The sequence below is a fragment of the Leptopilina boulardi genome, unplaced genomic scaffold (genome assembly GCF_019393585.1).
Source record: "Leptopilina boulardi isolate dan_hultmark-lab unplaced genomic scaffold, ZJU_Lbou_2.1 LbouV2_150, whole genome shotgun sequence".
NCBI classification, from domain to species: domain Eukaryota; kingdom Metazoa; phylum Arthropoda; class Insecta; order Hymenoptera; family Figitidae; genus Leptopilina; species Leptopilina boulardi.
The window spans coordinates 93,621-110,443 of record NW_026137697.1 but is presented as its reverse complement, the minus strand read 5'-3'; the positions used below and the strand labels follow the sequence as shown (position 1 = coordinate 110,443).

General features: G+C 30.0%; 2 protein-coding genes across 2 annotated transcripts in view; one reads left to right on the top strand and one right to left on the bottom strand.

The window, feature by feature from the left end:
• LOC127276611 (lysine-specific histone demethylase 1A) overlaps positions 1-16,823 on the top strand; it is a 169,747-nt gene that overhangs the window by 74,922 nt on the left and 78,002 nt on the right. The gene's annotated exons all lie outside the window — the stretch shown is intronic.
• On the bottom strand, positions 2,969-7,461 carry LOC127276609 (toll-like receptor Tollo). The gene has a single exon (XM_051297166.1). It carries the CDS (start codon positions 7,100-7,102, stop codon positions 3,392-3,394), a length of 3,711 nt encoding a protein of 1,236 aa, XP_051153123.1. The 5' UTR covers positions 7,103-7,461; the 3' UTR covers positions 2,969-3,391.

Sequence of the window (16,823 nt, the reverse complement as noted above, 5' to 3'; positions counted from 1 at the left end):
GAACGAGTGCCATTTTGAATCATTCGTCTCTATTTCTATATAAGAAAGTTTATTACCGTGAAAGACATAACTCTCGAACAAAGCACGAACTGGCATTACTTACACTTTAGCTTATTATCAACTTTCCTCATCATAATAGATGTTCTTTGTGGATACTAAAATTCCGATCTGCGTTCATGATATAACAAGATAAAGAATGTCATCGCGACTTTGTCATTCAACCTCAGTTAGTAAGTAATTTCAAAGTGCAACTCTTTTTTCAAAAAAAAAAAAAAAAAAAACTACATCCTTTTTCCCGTAGGCTGTGATTTAATTTTATACGACTCAGTGATCATCTCTTATATTAATCTGATTTCCGAAGAAATCAGTCACTGAGATGAAAAATAAACTGGAATTTTGTAAAAAAAAAAATTAATTAATTAGAATTTATATTAAAAAAAAAAAAAAATTATTATTTTTAAACCACTGTAGTTTTTTTTCAATTTTAATTAAAATTTTTTTTTTTGTTATTAAATTATTGCAATTTTTAGTATTGATACGAAAAATAAAAATTTTTAAAAATTGTTATTAACTAAGCTGTAATTTATTATTTTTATTTCCAAAAAAAAAAATTTACATTACACCCAGAGGAATGATTTATTTGAACCAAATAAAATATATTTGAGTTAAATAAACGTATATTTGAGTTAAATAAACGTATATTTGTCTCAGAGCCTACTAACTTATTTATTTGGCGTAAATAAAAATTTTATTTGTCATAAATAAATTTTTCTTTGGCCCAAATAAATTTTTTATTTCAATGAAATAAAATATATTTGCAACCAAATAAATGAGTTAGTAGGCTCGGAGACAAATATATATACTATTTCTCTGAGTGTAAAATAATTAAAACTACAGTAGGTTTTTTTTCAATTATTTTATAATTTACAACAAATTTTTTCTCAATTGTTATTAAATTATTGCGACTAATTTTTTTATAGAGGCAATTATATTTAATTGTGTGAACAATTATTATTATCAGAGAAAGTAATTATTCTCGTTGGTCATTAATAGTTATTATAATTATTTTAACTAATTATTATAGACTAATTATTAGTAGAAACAATTTATATTCAATTATACATTTTATTTATTATTATTTATTTACTATTTTTATTTATTTCTTTATTATTATTTATTTATTATTTATTTTTTATATTAAATTTCTTATTTTATAAAAAGTATAAATTAAAATTAAAAATAATTAAAATAATTAATTATTAATTAAATTATTTAATTTCGTTCGAAAAAAATATTTAAAATTATTTTTTATTATTTTTTTTATTGAAAACGGATTATGATAGGAATTTCCTTTAGTTATAATAATGGAAATTTAAATAAATGGAAAGTAAATAAATTCCTCGATTGAAAAAAAAAAGGAAAAAAAAAATATGACGCCCAAAAATTGTATAAGAAAAGAAATTTCCGGCTCGAAGGAGTAATAATAAGGCATTATGTGTATCGAATGAAGTGATCTACTTGTAAGATTAATGTCGAGTTATATGTTAAGTCCCCCTCGCGTTGTAGCGGTATTCTTTTAAAAGTATCATGCTCTACTTTGTCTCAATTTACACGTTGCCCTAAATGGACTTTTAAACATTTTATTTCAAATGTTATTTTTATTCTAATTTTATTTTAATTTTATTTTAAAACCACATTTTTCTAATCTTGTAAAACGGTTAATAATATATACATAAATTATATATAAAGAATTTATGTTTAATTACTAAACTCATTTGTTATGATAATACGAACACATTACATAACCTTAAGAGTAAATATTTACCGAACAATTTACGAGAGGGAAAAGGATTATACATAAGTGAAAAGTATTTTTTTTTTTAAACGTGGTAATAAAAAATTTTTATTTCGTCCATTAAATATATTTTGCTTGAAAAATGCATTTCCAAAAAAAAAAAAGTATTTGCAGACAGAAGCGCCCCTTTCAAAGGGGGGGGGGGTAAAAAACAAAGAAAATTTTTCTTGAAATCGTATATTTATTGAAGCTTTCGACAAAAAAAAAAAAAAAAAAAAAAAAAATACTATAATTTATATCGTACAGTCTTAAAATTATATTTACAGAATTTGTTCAATATAATAATTTCAGGCATTCAGTCATGTTTCAGCGAGTTGAAATATTCTCGCCCATTTGTCGCAAAAAAAATTTTTTTTAAATATCACACAATTTTTTTTTTTACTGTCGTGTTTATTTCAATTTTCAACAATTCGTATTAAAAAAATAATTTTTTAAATTGACGGATAAAAAAAATAGAAAATAAATATTGAATAGCTACTTTACGATATTTTTGCCTGGCGACGTTATAAAAAAAAAATTGAAAAGAATTTTTTCTTAATTAAAAACATACTATTATGCAAGTGTTGTTTTTGACAATCGTGCGAACTTGCATAAATTAAGTGATATCACCGTAAGCGAGATAGCTCGCTCGAAGCTACATATATATATATATTTTTATACATTAGACATTTCTTTAATAAATAATTTTTTTTTTTTATAAATGATCGAAAATTTTCTAAAACGAAAAATATAATTTCGTTTTTTTATAATAATAATCAATCGGACAGTATTAGGCATTTTCACCAATAAATAAAATTTGTTCAAATAAAATTTTTGTTTTTTTTTTTTTTTTGTAACAAATATAAAATTCTTTTGTCGTTACAACATTTTTGGTTTATAAATAAAATATAACATACCTTTTGATAAATAATCCAAACTCGATCAACAATTGCCTAATACTGTCCAAAGATCTAATTCACAGATACATTTTTTTTTTTTTGACAAATAAATAAAATTTTCAAAATCGAAAATACAAAAACATCACAAAAAAAAATCTAGTAATTAAAATCGCGCGCAAAATTAATAAAAAAAAAAAAAAAAATAGTCACTCTGAATCTATCGGGAATGACTTAATTTCATTTTTTTATGATACAAAGCTACACAGTGCTCGTTGTAATCACAATGTACCGCGTACGTTCACTAAAGAACAGCGATTCGAAAAAAAAAAAAAAAAACTACATACACATTCGTAATAATATAATCGCAATCGATAAGCGTGAAATTGCGTTCAAGCTCTCTCACAAGAAAAACGCATAACACACACGGCAGGTCACGGCTACCCCCGCTTTTGGTGCCGTTTATAATACAACACATTCTCTCGTTTATAATATAATGACATTTATACACAAATCGCGAACACCAAATTCAGAAAAAAAAATTACAAAATATATTTACAATTTCGAAAAAAATTAATTATTTACAAAAAAAAGTCACTTTTTTTTTATATACACAGATATTTTTTTTTTTTTTTAGTTTCCAGCTGTTATATATCGAGACTCATATGTGAACAGCAAGTGTTCGTGGTCCGTTGGACATCTGGTTATTGTGTTGCCGTCGTACAGGTGGTGGTTGTCGTCTCGGTGTTGTTCTTTGATTATTTGGCACATCGGGCAATGCAAAACGTAATTTTTCCCAAAATAATTTATCACCCCATTGTAAATATGTATTTGTTTTAAGATAAAGTCTAATATCAGGATCTAAATCACGTTGTGGTACTTCACCAACTAATACCAATATTAAACGTCGTCTTCGATCGCGTAACACTTGATGATGTGCTGATTTAAAATCAAAACGACACCATTCTGATTTAATGAAATTCTCCGATAATACCATTATTGTACGTCGTGATGATTCAACAGCTTGAACAATTGTATCGGCAATAAAATTACCAACAGGAAAATCACGATAATGAAGACAAAGTTTATATGATGGATTACCCATTTCAAGAACTGGTGCCAATTCTTCGGCAACAAATGCCTCATCTTTTGAACTATAGCTAACAAATGCGTCAAATAATTTGTCACGATCATCACGATCAACATCTGCATGACGATAAAATATCCGAACACCAAAGCGCGAATGAAACCAAACCCGAAGTTCGTGTCGAAATACAAAAGCAAGAATGCACGTGATCACGAGAATTAAGAAGCACACAAGTGTACTAACAAGCAATGGAAGATAATCCTGATCACTGAACGATGTTTTTTTTGCAAAATTCCCATACACACTACTATTCTCCATGTTGTTCTCAAGATTCGAGCATATTGTACCATTTGCACTATAGCCAGTTGTTGTTAACAAGGAAAATTCCACTCCATTGTCCTCGATTGGATTATTATCAAAATCAGTTGTTCCATTCGTGTAGCATTCAAGTTCCTTCTCGTCAGTTACAATGACCTTTGGACTTTGTATCCATTTACGAAAATCCTTAAGATAATCACAATCACATGACCATAAATTCTCAGCTAATGTCACTTCAATCGTTAATGGTAATGACCATACGGATAATTTAATCAATCGATTACCATGCAATCGTAATACTTTTAATGACAATAACGATGTGAATGTATTATTTCCTATTATTGACAATCTATTATTTTCAAGATGAAGTATTTTTAATGATTCCAAACCCTCGAACTCGTGGCCTCGCAACTCCCGAATTCCATTGTCCTGTAAATGTAGATCCTCGAGCTCGCGCAAACCATTGAACGATCGATTTTGCACGATCTCGATATTGGAATTGTTGAGAAAAAGGACCTTTAATTTTTTCCTTCCAATGAAGGCGTGACTTGCTATAACACGAAGATCGTTTCCGTCGAGGTAGAGCCGCGTTGCGTCCATTGGTATTTGTTCAGGAAGCTTACCAATGTGACCGGCCCTCGAGCAATCAACGACATTTGCCGACCACGATTGATCATGATAACATGTACAGTTGGTAGGGCAGGTCATTTCACAATCGCAAGCATCAAAATCACAACAATGACACAATACAAGACAATGATCTTCATATTTACAGAGAAATTGTGAATGCGATGCCTCAACAAGTGGTACATATTCATGTTCACGATCATAAAGAAGTTTACAATAAATACTCTCAAGATCCATTACTTGTGGTTGATTACGATTTTCACTTTGATTATTGTTAACTTCCTGTAGCCATTCCATTGAACAATCACAAAGATATTCATTGTCACCAATATAGAATTCAGGTATTTGCTTATCGTATGGAACATTTGTTAAACGAAATGAATAGGGATCCAATTTACTTATACGATTACCCTTGAGATTTACTCGCGTTAAATTGGGTTTCTTTAAAAATGAATAACTCATCACTTGCGTTATTTGATTATCATTAAGTAATAATGTTTCAATACTCATTGGTATTGTTTTTGTTGTTATTTCAGTTAATTTATTTTCACTCGCGTCAAATGTACTTAAATGTAATTGTGTTTCAATATCGAGATTATTCTCCAATACACTTATTTCATTTGAATGAATGTCCAACCATTGTAATCCAGTTGGTATCATTGAATAATCAAATCTTTTCAATTTATTGTCACTGACATTTAACCACACAAGATTAGGTAGAGACGCGAACAAACCACCAATATCCGTGAGTTGATTCCCATCGAGACGAATTGCCTGAAGGTTCAAATTATTATCGAAGGAGCCCGGCTCGATGAACTGTATCCTATTTCTCGATAGATTGAGTATCTTGAGTTCTTTGATCTTATCGAATATACCTTTTGTCAAATTGCCAATATGATTCTCGGTCAAGCGTAATCCGTACAATTGGGATACGTGATCGAATGTGCCGTCTGGTATTTCGTAAATGAGATTTTCCCCAAGATCAAGGGTTCGTAAAGATGGAGTAGCTTTTAGTGCATCGGGAATTTCCGTCAATTGATTGCCATTTAAATGAAGGTCCTGCAATGATGATGCATTACGAAATGAATTTTTATCCAAACTTGTTAAACGATTATTATCCAATGACAATAAACTCAATACATAAAGACCACTTAATGTTGTACCATCAATCATTGTCAATCGATTATCACTCAATACCAATGTATGTAAATTTGATAATGCCGAAAATGTATTATCAACAAGACTTTCAATCAGATTTTCCTGTAATCGAAGAATCTGTAAAGTATACATGTCACGAAAAACCGCTGGCTCAAGACGTGCTATCCGATTGCTCGACAAGTCCAAGTCCACAAGACGTACGAGGCCCCCGAAGGTCGCAGCATTCACCCATTCTGCCGTCAATTCATTTCTCGACAAGTCCAATACCACCAACTGGGTCAATTCACCAAAGAGACCTGGCGGTAATACACTTAATGTATTGTTTCGTAAATAAATTTTATTCACATCACGTGCATCGCTAAATAATTCCGGTGGTAAACTTGCAAGACGATTATTTGCAAGTGTGATAACATTCAATGATGTTAAACCCTCAAATGCACGATCAGCCATTGAAATAATTGAATTTCCACTTAAATCCAAACTATGAAGTCTCGATAATCCAGAAAATGCAGCCGATGGTAATGATTCAATACTATTATTACTTAAATCAAGAATTTTTAAATTCATTGCACAACGACCACGATAACTAAATTGAAAACCATCAACATCGCGTAATCGATTTTTCGCCAATTTTAACACTTCTAAACTACGTAAAGGACACAATAAACCATTAGGTAAACTCCACATATTATTTTCACTTAAATCCAATTTTTCAAGTTTTTGTAAATCCTCAGTAAATGCACGCGATGATATTTCCAATGCCATTGATGACCAATCAGTATTATGTGTTCGCACTGTTAAATTTCTCAATTCTTTTAAACCCTTAAATGCCTCATCAGATAAATTTGCAATTTTACAATATTCAATAATTAAATCACGTAATTCAATCAATGGTCGAAAACTTCCTGCACTCAATGAACTTTGATAAAATAGTGCATCGCTGCACACAAGTTTTAAGCGTACAGTATGCTGCGGTTGAATGACACTAAAATTAGTGTTCTCCAATTCGCTATTAATGGTCCTCAATCGGCAAACAAGCGAAACATCATCAGCTGAATCGCCCGTCGCAACCCATTCGCATTCATCCGGCGCTTTGTACCTCAGGGCCTTGCTTAACGAGGCACCAAGAACACCGAATATTGTTCCCAACAATATCGCAAAGAATGCCGGGCTTCCCAGCATTTTTTTCTTTTTTTTGAAAAATCAAAAAAGAGTCTCTTTGCTCTTTTATCAATCCTCATCAGCCCATTTAAATCACATATTCTGTCTTACACTTTTTTATTTTATCACATAACCACCGCACTTTTGTATAATAGTATTTACACTCCGACATCCTTGTTTTTTTTTTAGAAAACTAAAATTATATACTTGATAAATTGATAATATTCTTGAGAATATTATTTTGATAATAAAAATTCATTGTGAAAACTAGTGGCATGTTGCATTTTGTTAATCCAGGTGATATTTGGGTGATTAAAAAAAAAAAAAAATAATTCAAGGTTCACACACAACTCTCCTGAAAGGAGTCACGGTTCTCCGAGAACTAGTTGTTTCAGTACGTGGCTGGCCCAAGTAGGGCCCCGCTACCAGTAGCTCCTCCCTCGCCTCTCAACCAGCTTCAGTTGCCCTCCCTCCTTAGATTCTCTTTCTCTCTCTCTCTTTTTCCTTTCCCCACCTTTTATAAGACTTTACCCTAAGAACCCAGGCCATCGTTCCGGCAGAGCCTGTAAAAACAAGACACGGATACAATCTTTGGATTCGCGAAGCAGTGGCTCGTTGTGCCTTTGGAACTCTAGAATCTCTGTCGATTTTCTTATCCTTATCGACCTGGTCTCTTTCATCACCTTCTTCTTCTTCTTCTTTTCTCTCTTTTTCTCTCGTGCTTAAATCGTTGCTTTTTTTTATTTTTCTTTATTTATATTTTGTAGCCTTTACTTTTATTATTTTTCATTTTTATCCTTAATTCTTAATTCTCATTTTTATATAAAAAAATTTCCTTCCTTTCCATTTATATTCAATTCTAAATTTTTGATTATTATTAGTGATTTTCCTTATTTTTATTCTTGAATCCTTATTTTCCTATCTGTAATACTTATCCTTTATTTTCTAGTGTTATCTCTAAATTTTTAATCTGTTTCATTAATTCTTACTTTGTCCATCATTCTCCATTTCTATTCTTAATCCTTTATCTTTATTCCTAATATTCTTATCCATCTAGCGTTTTTAATTGCTTTTGTATACTCATGTTCATTCCTAATTCCCTTACCTTTATCCATAATTCTCAATTGTTCTTCTTCATTTTTATCCCTAATTCTTAATTGTTCTTCCTCATTTTTATCCCTAACTCTATATCTTTATCCATTTTTGAACCTAATTATTTATCCTTATCCCTGAATCCAATTTTTTTTGCACCATCCTTAATTGTTCTTCCTAATTTTTTATCCTTAATTCTAATACTTTATCCACTATTTTTAAACCTAATTATTCATCCTTATCCCTAATTCCACTATTTTTTTGCACCCTCCTCAATTGTTCTTCCTAATTTTTATCCCTAACTATATCTTTATCCATTTTTGAACCTAATTATTTATCCTTATCCCTGATTCCAATTTTTTTTTTGCACCATCCTTAATTGTTCTTCCTAATTTTTTATTCTTAATTCTAAGTCTTTATCCATTTTTGAACCTAATTATTTATCCTTATCCCTAATTCCAGTATTTTTTTGTACCATCCTTAATTGTTCTTCCTAATTTTTTATCCTTAATTCTATAACTTAATCCACTATTTTTAAACCTAATTATTCATCCTTATCCCTAATTCCACTATTTTTTTGCTCCATCCTCAATTGTTGTTCCTCATTTTTATCCCTAACTCTATATCTTTATCCATTTTTGAACCTAATTATTTATCCTTATCCCTGATTCCAATTTTTTTTTTGCACCATCCTTAATTGTTCTTCCTAATTTTTTATTCTTAATTCTAAGTCTTTATCCACTATTTTTAATCCTAATTATTCATCCTTATCCCTAATTCCACTATTTTTTTTGCTCCATCCTCAATTGTTCTTCCTCATTTTTATCCCCAACTCTATATCTTTATCCATTTTTGAACCTAATTATTTATCCTTATCCCTGATTCCAATTTTTTTTTGCACCATCCTTAATTGTTCTTCCTAATTTTTTATCCTTAATTCTAAGTCTTTATCCATTTTTGAACCTAATTATTTATCCTTATCCCTAATTCCAGTATTTTTTTGCACCTTCTTCAATTGTTCTTCCTAATTTTTTCCCGTAATTCTACATCTATATCTCTAATTCCCTTATCTTTATACATAATTCTCTATTGTTATCCCCTATTTTCATCCCTTATATTAGGGATAATTTTATCCCTAATCATTTATCCTTATGCCTAATTCCACTATTTTTTTTACACCATCCTCTATTGTTCTTCCTCATTTTTTTTCGTAATTCTATATCTTTATCTCTAATTTCCTTATCTTTATCCATCATTTTCTATCGTTATCCTTTATTTTTATCCCTAATTCTCTAATTCCCTAATTCTTTTATCTCTAATATTATGGATAATTTTATCCCTAATTATTTATTCTTATCCCTAATTCCACTATTTTTTTGTACCATCCTCATTTGTTCTTCCTCATTGTTATCCCTAATTCTTTTTTAAACCTAATTATCCCTAATTCCACAATTTTTTTTTACCATCAATTGTTCTTCCTAATTTTTATCCCTAATTTTCTATCTTCATTCACTATTTTTGAACCTACTTATTCATCCTTATCCCTAATTCCTCTATTTTTTACACCATCTTAAATTGTTCTTCCTAATTTTTCTCCCTAATTCTCAATGTTTATCCACTATTTTTTTTTGCACCATCCTCAATTTTTCTTCTTCATTTTTATCCCTAATTTTCAATCTTTATCCACTATTTTTAATCCTAATTATTTATTCTTATCCCTAATTCCACTATTTTTTCCCCATCCTTAATTGTTTTTCCTTATTTTTATCCCTAATTTTCAGGGATTTCTTCTTCTTCCGTAATCTTTATCTCTAATTCCCTTATATTTATCCATCATTCTCTATTGTTATCCCTTATTTTTATCCCTAATTCTCCACCTTTATTCCTTATTCTTCAATGTTATTCATCATTCCTCATTTTTCCTCCTCATTTTCTATTGTTATCCCTCATTTTTATTTCTAATTCTCTATATTTTTTATTTTTCACAATTATTCTCCATTTCCATCCCTAATTTTTCAGTTCATCCTCTGCTCCCTTCTTTTATCTTTTTCTTACTCCAACATCACATCACGTTCTTCTTAAAAGTGTTTGTACGTTCGCTAATTTTTTTCCCTACTCGAATAATTTTAATTACAATGATAAATCAAATATATATATATATTAAAAGCAAAGGGGAAAGGGGAGGGGGGGATTGAACGAGTTCTATAATCTGGATAAAGATTTTAATTTTTGATGGTTTAATAATCACGTTATCGGCTCTTAGGAGCATTCAAATCACCTATACGCGTGAAATTGATTGCGTTGCGTCAGTATCTTTTTTAAAAGGCGCACAGAGAGATAATATAAATATAAGATATATATATATATATATATATATATATATATACGGAGAGTCAACGCGCGCGCGCGAGAGAGAAGGCTTAAGAACTGGACATTATTAAAGTCCCATTAAATTTTCAAGTTGTAATTCTTGCATCTACCGGTTATAATTCTTACTTAATGAACTTCTAATTTATACTGACTTGATAAATCTTGATATTATGCGGGAGCCACGCGAACTTTTTTTATTTTTATTTTTTTTTTTGTTATTTTGGTTTCTTTCACTCTTCGCTGAAATAATCTTTAAAAATGTAGGATCATTATCTTTCTCATTATATATCCGTTTAAGAGTAAAGAAAAAAATTTAACACGGGCATTATAGTATATATATATATATATATATATATATATATACTCAGCGTATTAGGTGAAAGAATTTTTTTTCGGTGAGTGTGGAAATGCGTAAACATTCCTTTATGCTTTTTTGCAATTAAAAAAAAAAAAGAGTACCATGTATTTTTATTGAAAAATACTTTTTTTCCTGTCGTCTTTTAAACGGTATTTAATTTTTTGTATTTCAATTTTTCTTACCTAAAAAATCTCGATTTTTCATTTTTAATTAAAATTTTCTATTTTCCAAAATAATTTATCTATTATTCATTCATAAACACAGAAATAATATTATAATAATATTAATAATATTAATTATTAAATAATATTAAATATAAAATAATATATAAAATTAAAATTATATGAAAGAAAAATAAAATTAATGTAAAATATTTAGTGTACCTATTTAAAATATTTTCTGAGATAAAAAAAAAATGGAAACGATATTTTTTTTTAGATGTATTAATTTCACGTGATGTCGCACATAAGACAGAGGGGGAGTGAAGAGGGGGGGGGGTGTTATACAATGTTGCAAAACGGTTGGAAGAAACCGACTGTGAAAAAATTTTTGCAACATAGTATTGCAGTTTCTGGTGTCATTAATATAAATCATTGAAATATATTTTTTTTCATATATATATATATATATATATGTGGAGTGTCAGTATGTAGCGAAGTGAGAGCTTGCAAAAGTAACTTCTCCTTTTAATTTGGTATTCGGGGGTCTTTGGTATTCGGGAGATGTAAAAAAAAAAAGAAAAGTAAAAAAAAAATTATTGAAAAGCTCGAGAAGCACGCGTGTACAAAAATCGTAGCCCTCGAAAAAGAGTGAGTGAGGGAGAGAGAGAGAGAGAAAGAGAGTAAAAAGCAAGAGAAGACTTCGCGAGCCGCTTCAAAATTGATTGCGCGGTGTCGCAGTATTTTTGTAGCGATAAAATATATATATATATATATAAAAGAAAACCAGGAAGGTAGTACCGATTTAAAATGTGGACCTGCCAAGTTTTATGCTTCTTTTGCGCTAACGATTTTTGTGACCATTAAAATTTTTATAGCATTCAAAAACTATCGTTTTTATAATATGATAACTCGATATTTTTCATATATACCTTTTTTTTCTAAGGTGTTTTTAATATTAGAACAAAAAAAATATTCACAGATAATTAAAAGGTATTAAAATAAGTTTATTATTTTAATCCAATTTTGCTTATTTTAATCCATTTTGATATTAAAATAAGCAAAATTGCGGATTAAAATAATAAGCGTTGCAGCTTATTTTAATACCTTATAATTTTCTGTGTTAGCACTTGGTAAAATAAACCCTTTTTTTTTTGAATTAAGGAATTTTTTTTCTTTAATTATATTATATTAGTTAAATTCTTTCACTATTCTAGTAAAATCTTTTACTGTTCCAGATAAATTTTTTTTTCCCCTGATAAATTACAATTGTTTGAAATTTATTTTCACAGAAAATTAAAAGGCATTAAAATAAGCGTTGCAGCTTATTTTAATGCCTCTTAATTTTCTGTGTTAATTAAAATTTGTGTTTCGAGTTAAAAACAGTTTTGAGGTTATGTTAGGACTGCCAGCTTAATTAAATTTTCATTAATTGCGAATTTAAAAAAAATATCGAGATCGAGAGAGAGAGAAAGAGAGAGTGAGAGAGGTTTCACACTTGAGGTGTAAACGATTAAACGTATTAACGTTACTATTCGAGATAGGGATACGTTAAGTGGTATCCCGTAGCGACACCGACCTCCCGTCAGGAATGGGTGCTACTTAAGGCCTACTAAACCCCAAGACACCAGCGCGAATTGAAGTAAAACTTGCCTTTGATATGCTTAATATTTTGATTTCCCATCCCCTATATATATATATCTGTATTTGTAACTCCATATCAAACAATTAATCGCTTTGCTAAATGATTTTGAATTTCCAATCTCTTCATAAATTTTCCATTTTAACACGTCTGCAATCGACGCACACAAACTTGTGCCATTTTTTAACTCAATTTTTAATTCTGCATTTATATATACGCGCAAAATCTTGTTTGGTGAAATTCACATTGGAAGTTTATATTATTGTATATATATATATACGTGCGCGCACTGCTTGCAATGATCGTAAATTTTAAGTTTTAATATTTAACTACCTATGAATTTCAATAAGAGACGCGAATTAAGCGTAATGTTTGTGTAACTTAATTTCCGTTTAAAATACACACAATACAATATTATATACTTAATGGTGACTTGATATTATTGAGGAAGTTTTCGTTTTGAAAATTGAATCAGCAATTTAAAAATTAGTTATTTAATGAAGTGGAGAAAAATAGCTTTAGTTATACTTTAGCTGACTCCAATTGGGATAGCAATTATTGTTAGCTAATACAGCTAATACTAACTTCCATACACAGAAAAAAATGGAAAAACGAATAAAGTAACTTTTACTATTTTAAAAGTAAAACCGGAACTGTCCGCAGTTTCTGCGCATTTTTTTTAGCAATTTTTACTCCAGAAATAGTCAAATTTACTCCAAAAATAGTAAAATTTACTCCTGAAATAGTAAAAATTATTCCGGACATAGTAAATTTTACTATTTCTGTAGTAAAAATTACCAGAAATGCGCAGAAACTGTTGGACAGTTTTGGTTTTACACCATTCCTAAGGTAACGATTTCTAACGTAAGCATTACTAACACAGAAAATTATAAGGTATTAAAATAAGCTGCAATGCTTATTATTTTAATCCAATTTTGCTTATTTTAATACTAAAATGGATTAAAATAAACAAAATTGGATTAAAATAATAAGCATTGCAGCTTATTTTAATGCCTTTTAATTTTCTGTGAACCTTATCGGTCCTAATCTAACCATTCCTAAGTTAACCAATCTTAACCTTAACCATTCCTTACTTAAACGGTCCTAATATAACCATTCCTAATCTAATAATTCCTAATGTAACCAATCCTAACCTAACCAATCTTAACCTAACAATTCCTAACCTAAAAATTTTGTTTGTTTACTTTCATAAATAGAGGCTGACTACACCGAGAGCCAATCAGGAGGGTTAAATTTACACTCAGAAAAAAGATATGTTTAAACCAAATGTACCATTTTTTTTATATTTATCCAATTTTTCGATTAGTTCAAACAAAATTTGTTTAATTCAAATAAATATTTATTTAATCTAAATAACTGTTTGGTTTATTTTAATAAATTTTTTGAATAAAGAAAAAATTTGATTGAGCTAAATATAAACGTTTGGTTTATGGAACCAAATGTTTGGTTAACTGTATATCAATGCAGTTATTTTGTTGATTTAACCAAAATTTGGTTGCTTCAAACAAATTTTTTTTCTGAGTTTAATCCTTTGGCATACTAACAAGTGGCTAAATTTTGCGTCTGCGCAGAATGTTTGTGTTACAATAGCGATAGGTTAGAAAAGTTAGGTTAGAAAAGGCGAACACGTGGTCGCCAAAGCCAGCGAACGCTTATTATTTTAATCCAATTTTGCTTATTTTAATCCATTTTGGTATTAAAATAAGCAAAATTGGATTAAAGTAATAAGCGTTGAAGCTTATTTTAATGCCTTTTAATTTTCTGTGTTAAAAGTAAAACCGGAACTGTCCGCAGTTTCTGCGCATTTTTTTTTTTAGCAATTTTTACTCCAGAAATAGTCAAATTTACAACCAAAAATATTAAAATTTACTCTTGAAATAGTAAAAATTATTCCGGACATAGTAAATTTTACTATTTCTCGAGTAAAAATTACCAGAAATGCGCAGAAACTGCTGGACAGTTTAGGTTTTACACCATTCCTAAGGTAACGATTTCTAACCTAATCGGTCTTAATCTAACCATTCCTAAGCTAACCAATCTTAACCTTTACCATTCCTAACTTAAACGGTTCTAATATAACCATTCCTAATCTAATAATTCCTAATGTAACCAATCCTAACCTAACCAATCTTAACCTAACAATTCCTAACCTAAAAATTTTGTTTGTTTACTTTCATAAATAGAGGCTGGCTACACCGAAAACCAATCAGGAGAGTTAAATTTAATCCTCTGGCATACTAAACAAGTGGACTAAATTTTGCGTCTGCGCAGAATGTTTGTGTTACAATAGCGACAGGTTAGAAAAGTTAGGTTAGAAAAGGCGATCACGTAGCCTCCAAAGCCAGCGAACTTTTCTAACCTGTCACTATCGCAACCATGGTCGCAGATGTAGATTCTGCGCGCAGATGCAAAATTTAGTTCACTTGTTTAGTACGCCAGATGATTAAATTTAACCCTCCTGATTGGCTCTCGCGGTGTAGCCAGCCTCTATTTATAAAAGTAAAGAAACAACATTTTTAGGTTAGGAATTGTTAAGTTAAGATTACAGAAAATTAAAAGGTATTAAAATAAGCTGCAACGCTTATTATTTTAATCCAATTTTGCTTATTTTAATACCAAAATGGATTAAAATAAGTAAAATTGGATTAAAATAATAAGCATTGCAGCTTATTTTAATGCCTTTTAATTTTCTATGATTGGTTAGGTTTGGATTTGTTACATTAAGAATTATTAGATTAGGAACGGTTATATTAGAACCGTTTAAGTTAGAAATGGTTAGGTTAAGATTGGTTATAGTTTAGGTAATGGTTAGATTAGGACATTAGGACTGTTTAGGTTAGGAATGGTTAAGTTAGAAATGGTTAGGAATGGTTAGAAATGGTGTAAAAACCAAAAGAGTGGAATTTTTATAGCATCCCCTAGGAAGTTGAAATTCAACTCCTTTTTTTCAGTGTACTTTTAAAGTAGTAAAAGTTACTTTATTCGTTTTTCCATTTTTCGCCGTGTAGCTAACATGTTTTGCTGTACTAGATTTCTGTTATTTTTAATCATTTGACAAAAAAAAAAAATTGTTTCCATCCGCCCAAAAAGAAAAACACAGAAAATTAAAAGGTATTAAAATAAGCTACAACTTTCATTATTTTAATCTAATTTTGCTTATTTTAATCCATTTTGGTATTAAAATAAGCAAAATTAGATTAAAATAAGAAGTGTCGCAGCTTCTTTTAATGCCTTTTAATTTTCTGTGAAAGGATTAAAAAGCATAATTTAATTGTATATATATAATAATCAAAAATAAGTGCGCAATAAAACTTGACCGCTTTATAGAATTTAAGATCTTTTGGATCCCATATATATGTTGGCATGAGGAAATAATGTGTATTGTCGACGACAATGTCATTTAAAATATTTCGCTTGAAGATTTCTGTTAATACGTCAAACGTATATATATATATGTGTGTGTGTGCTCAAGAGTAGAAATTGGTATTACATTCACGGCGATATAAGTAGCGTTCGAATAACGACACGCTAAAAAGGTTATCCCGACGCTTCTGCTGCTGAAAGCTGTCTTGGTGATGGCGGCGGTGGTTTGGGGGGTAATGGACGGGGTACACGGTCACTGATCGCCGATGCCTTTACTCTCCATGCCAGTCCATTCCATTCCTTACAGTTGCTTTTACCCCCACTCGAATGAACTTTCAGCGGCGCAGGTGACGGGGTATGCTCTTGCACAGCGATTGCCGTTTCCATCCACTATATATATATAATATATATAGATATATGTACGCTAAGGTCAAAACCGAGGAAAAGGGTCTACGATATCCGGCAATCCCTTTATGTAAACCGGGTCAGTTCTTTCTGTATTTTTCTCTGTTTTTCAATTTTTTTCCCTTTTATCGCTGATTGGGAAGTTTTTTTTTTTTTTTTTTGCAATATTTGTTGAGAAAATCTCGGGTTACATGTCCCTCTCTTTGATGCACAACTCACCACAAGAGGATTTACTAGGAGGGGTCCCCTATTGTATTAGCCTAACGGGATGTCCAAGCAGGCAACCCGCACGATAAATCCATGGAACATTCTCAGGATATTCCCTGTGATTCT

Excerpts from the sequence above, each read along its gene's own strand:
- LOC127276609 (XM_051297166.1), bottom strand. The coding sequence starts at position 7,102 with ATGCTGGGAAGCCCGGCATTCTTTGCGATATTGTTGGGAACAATATTC.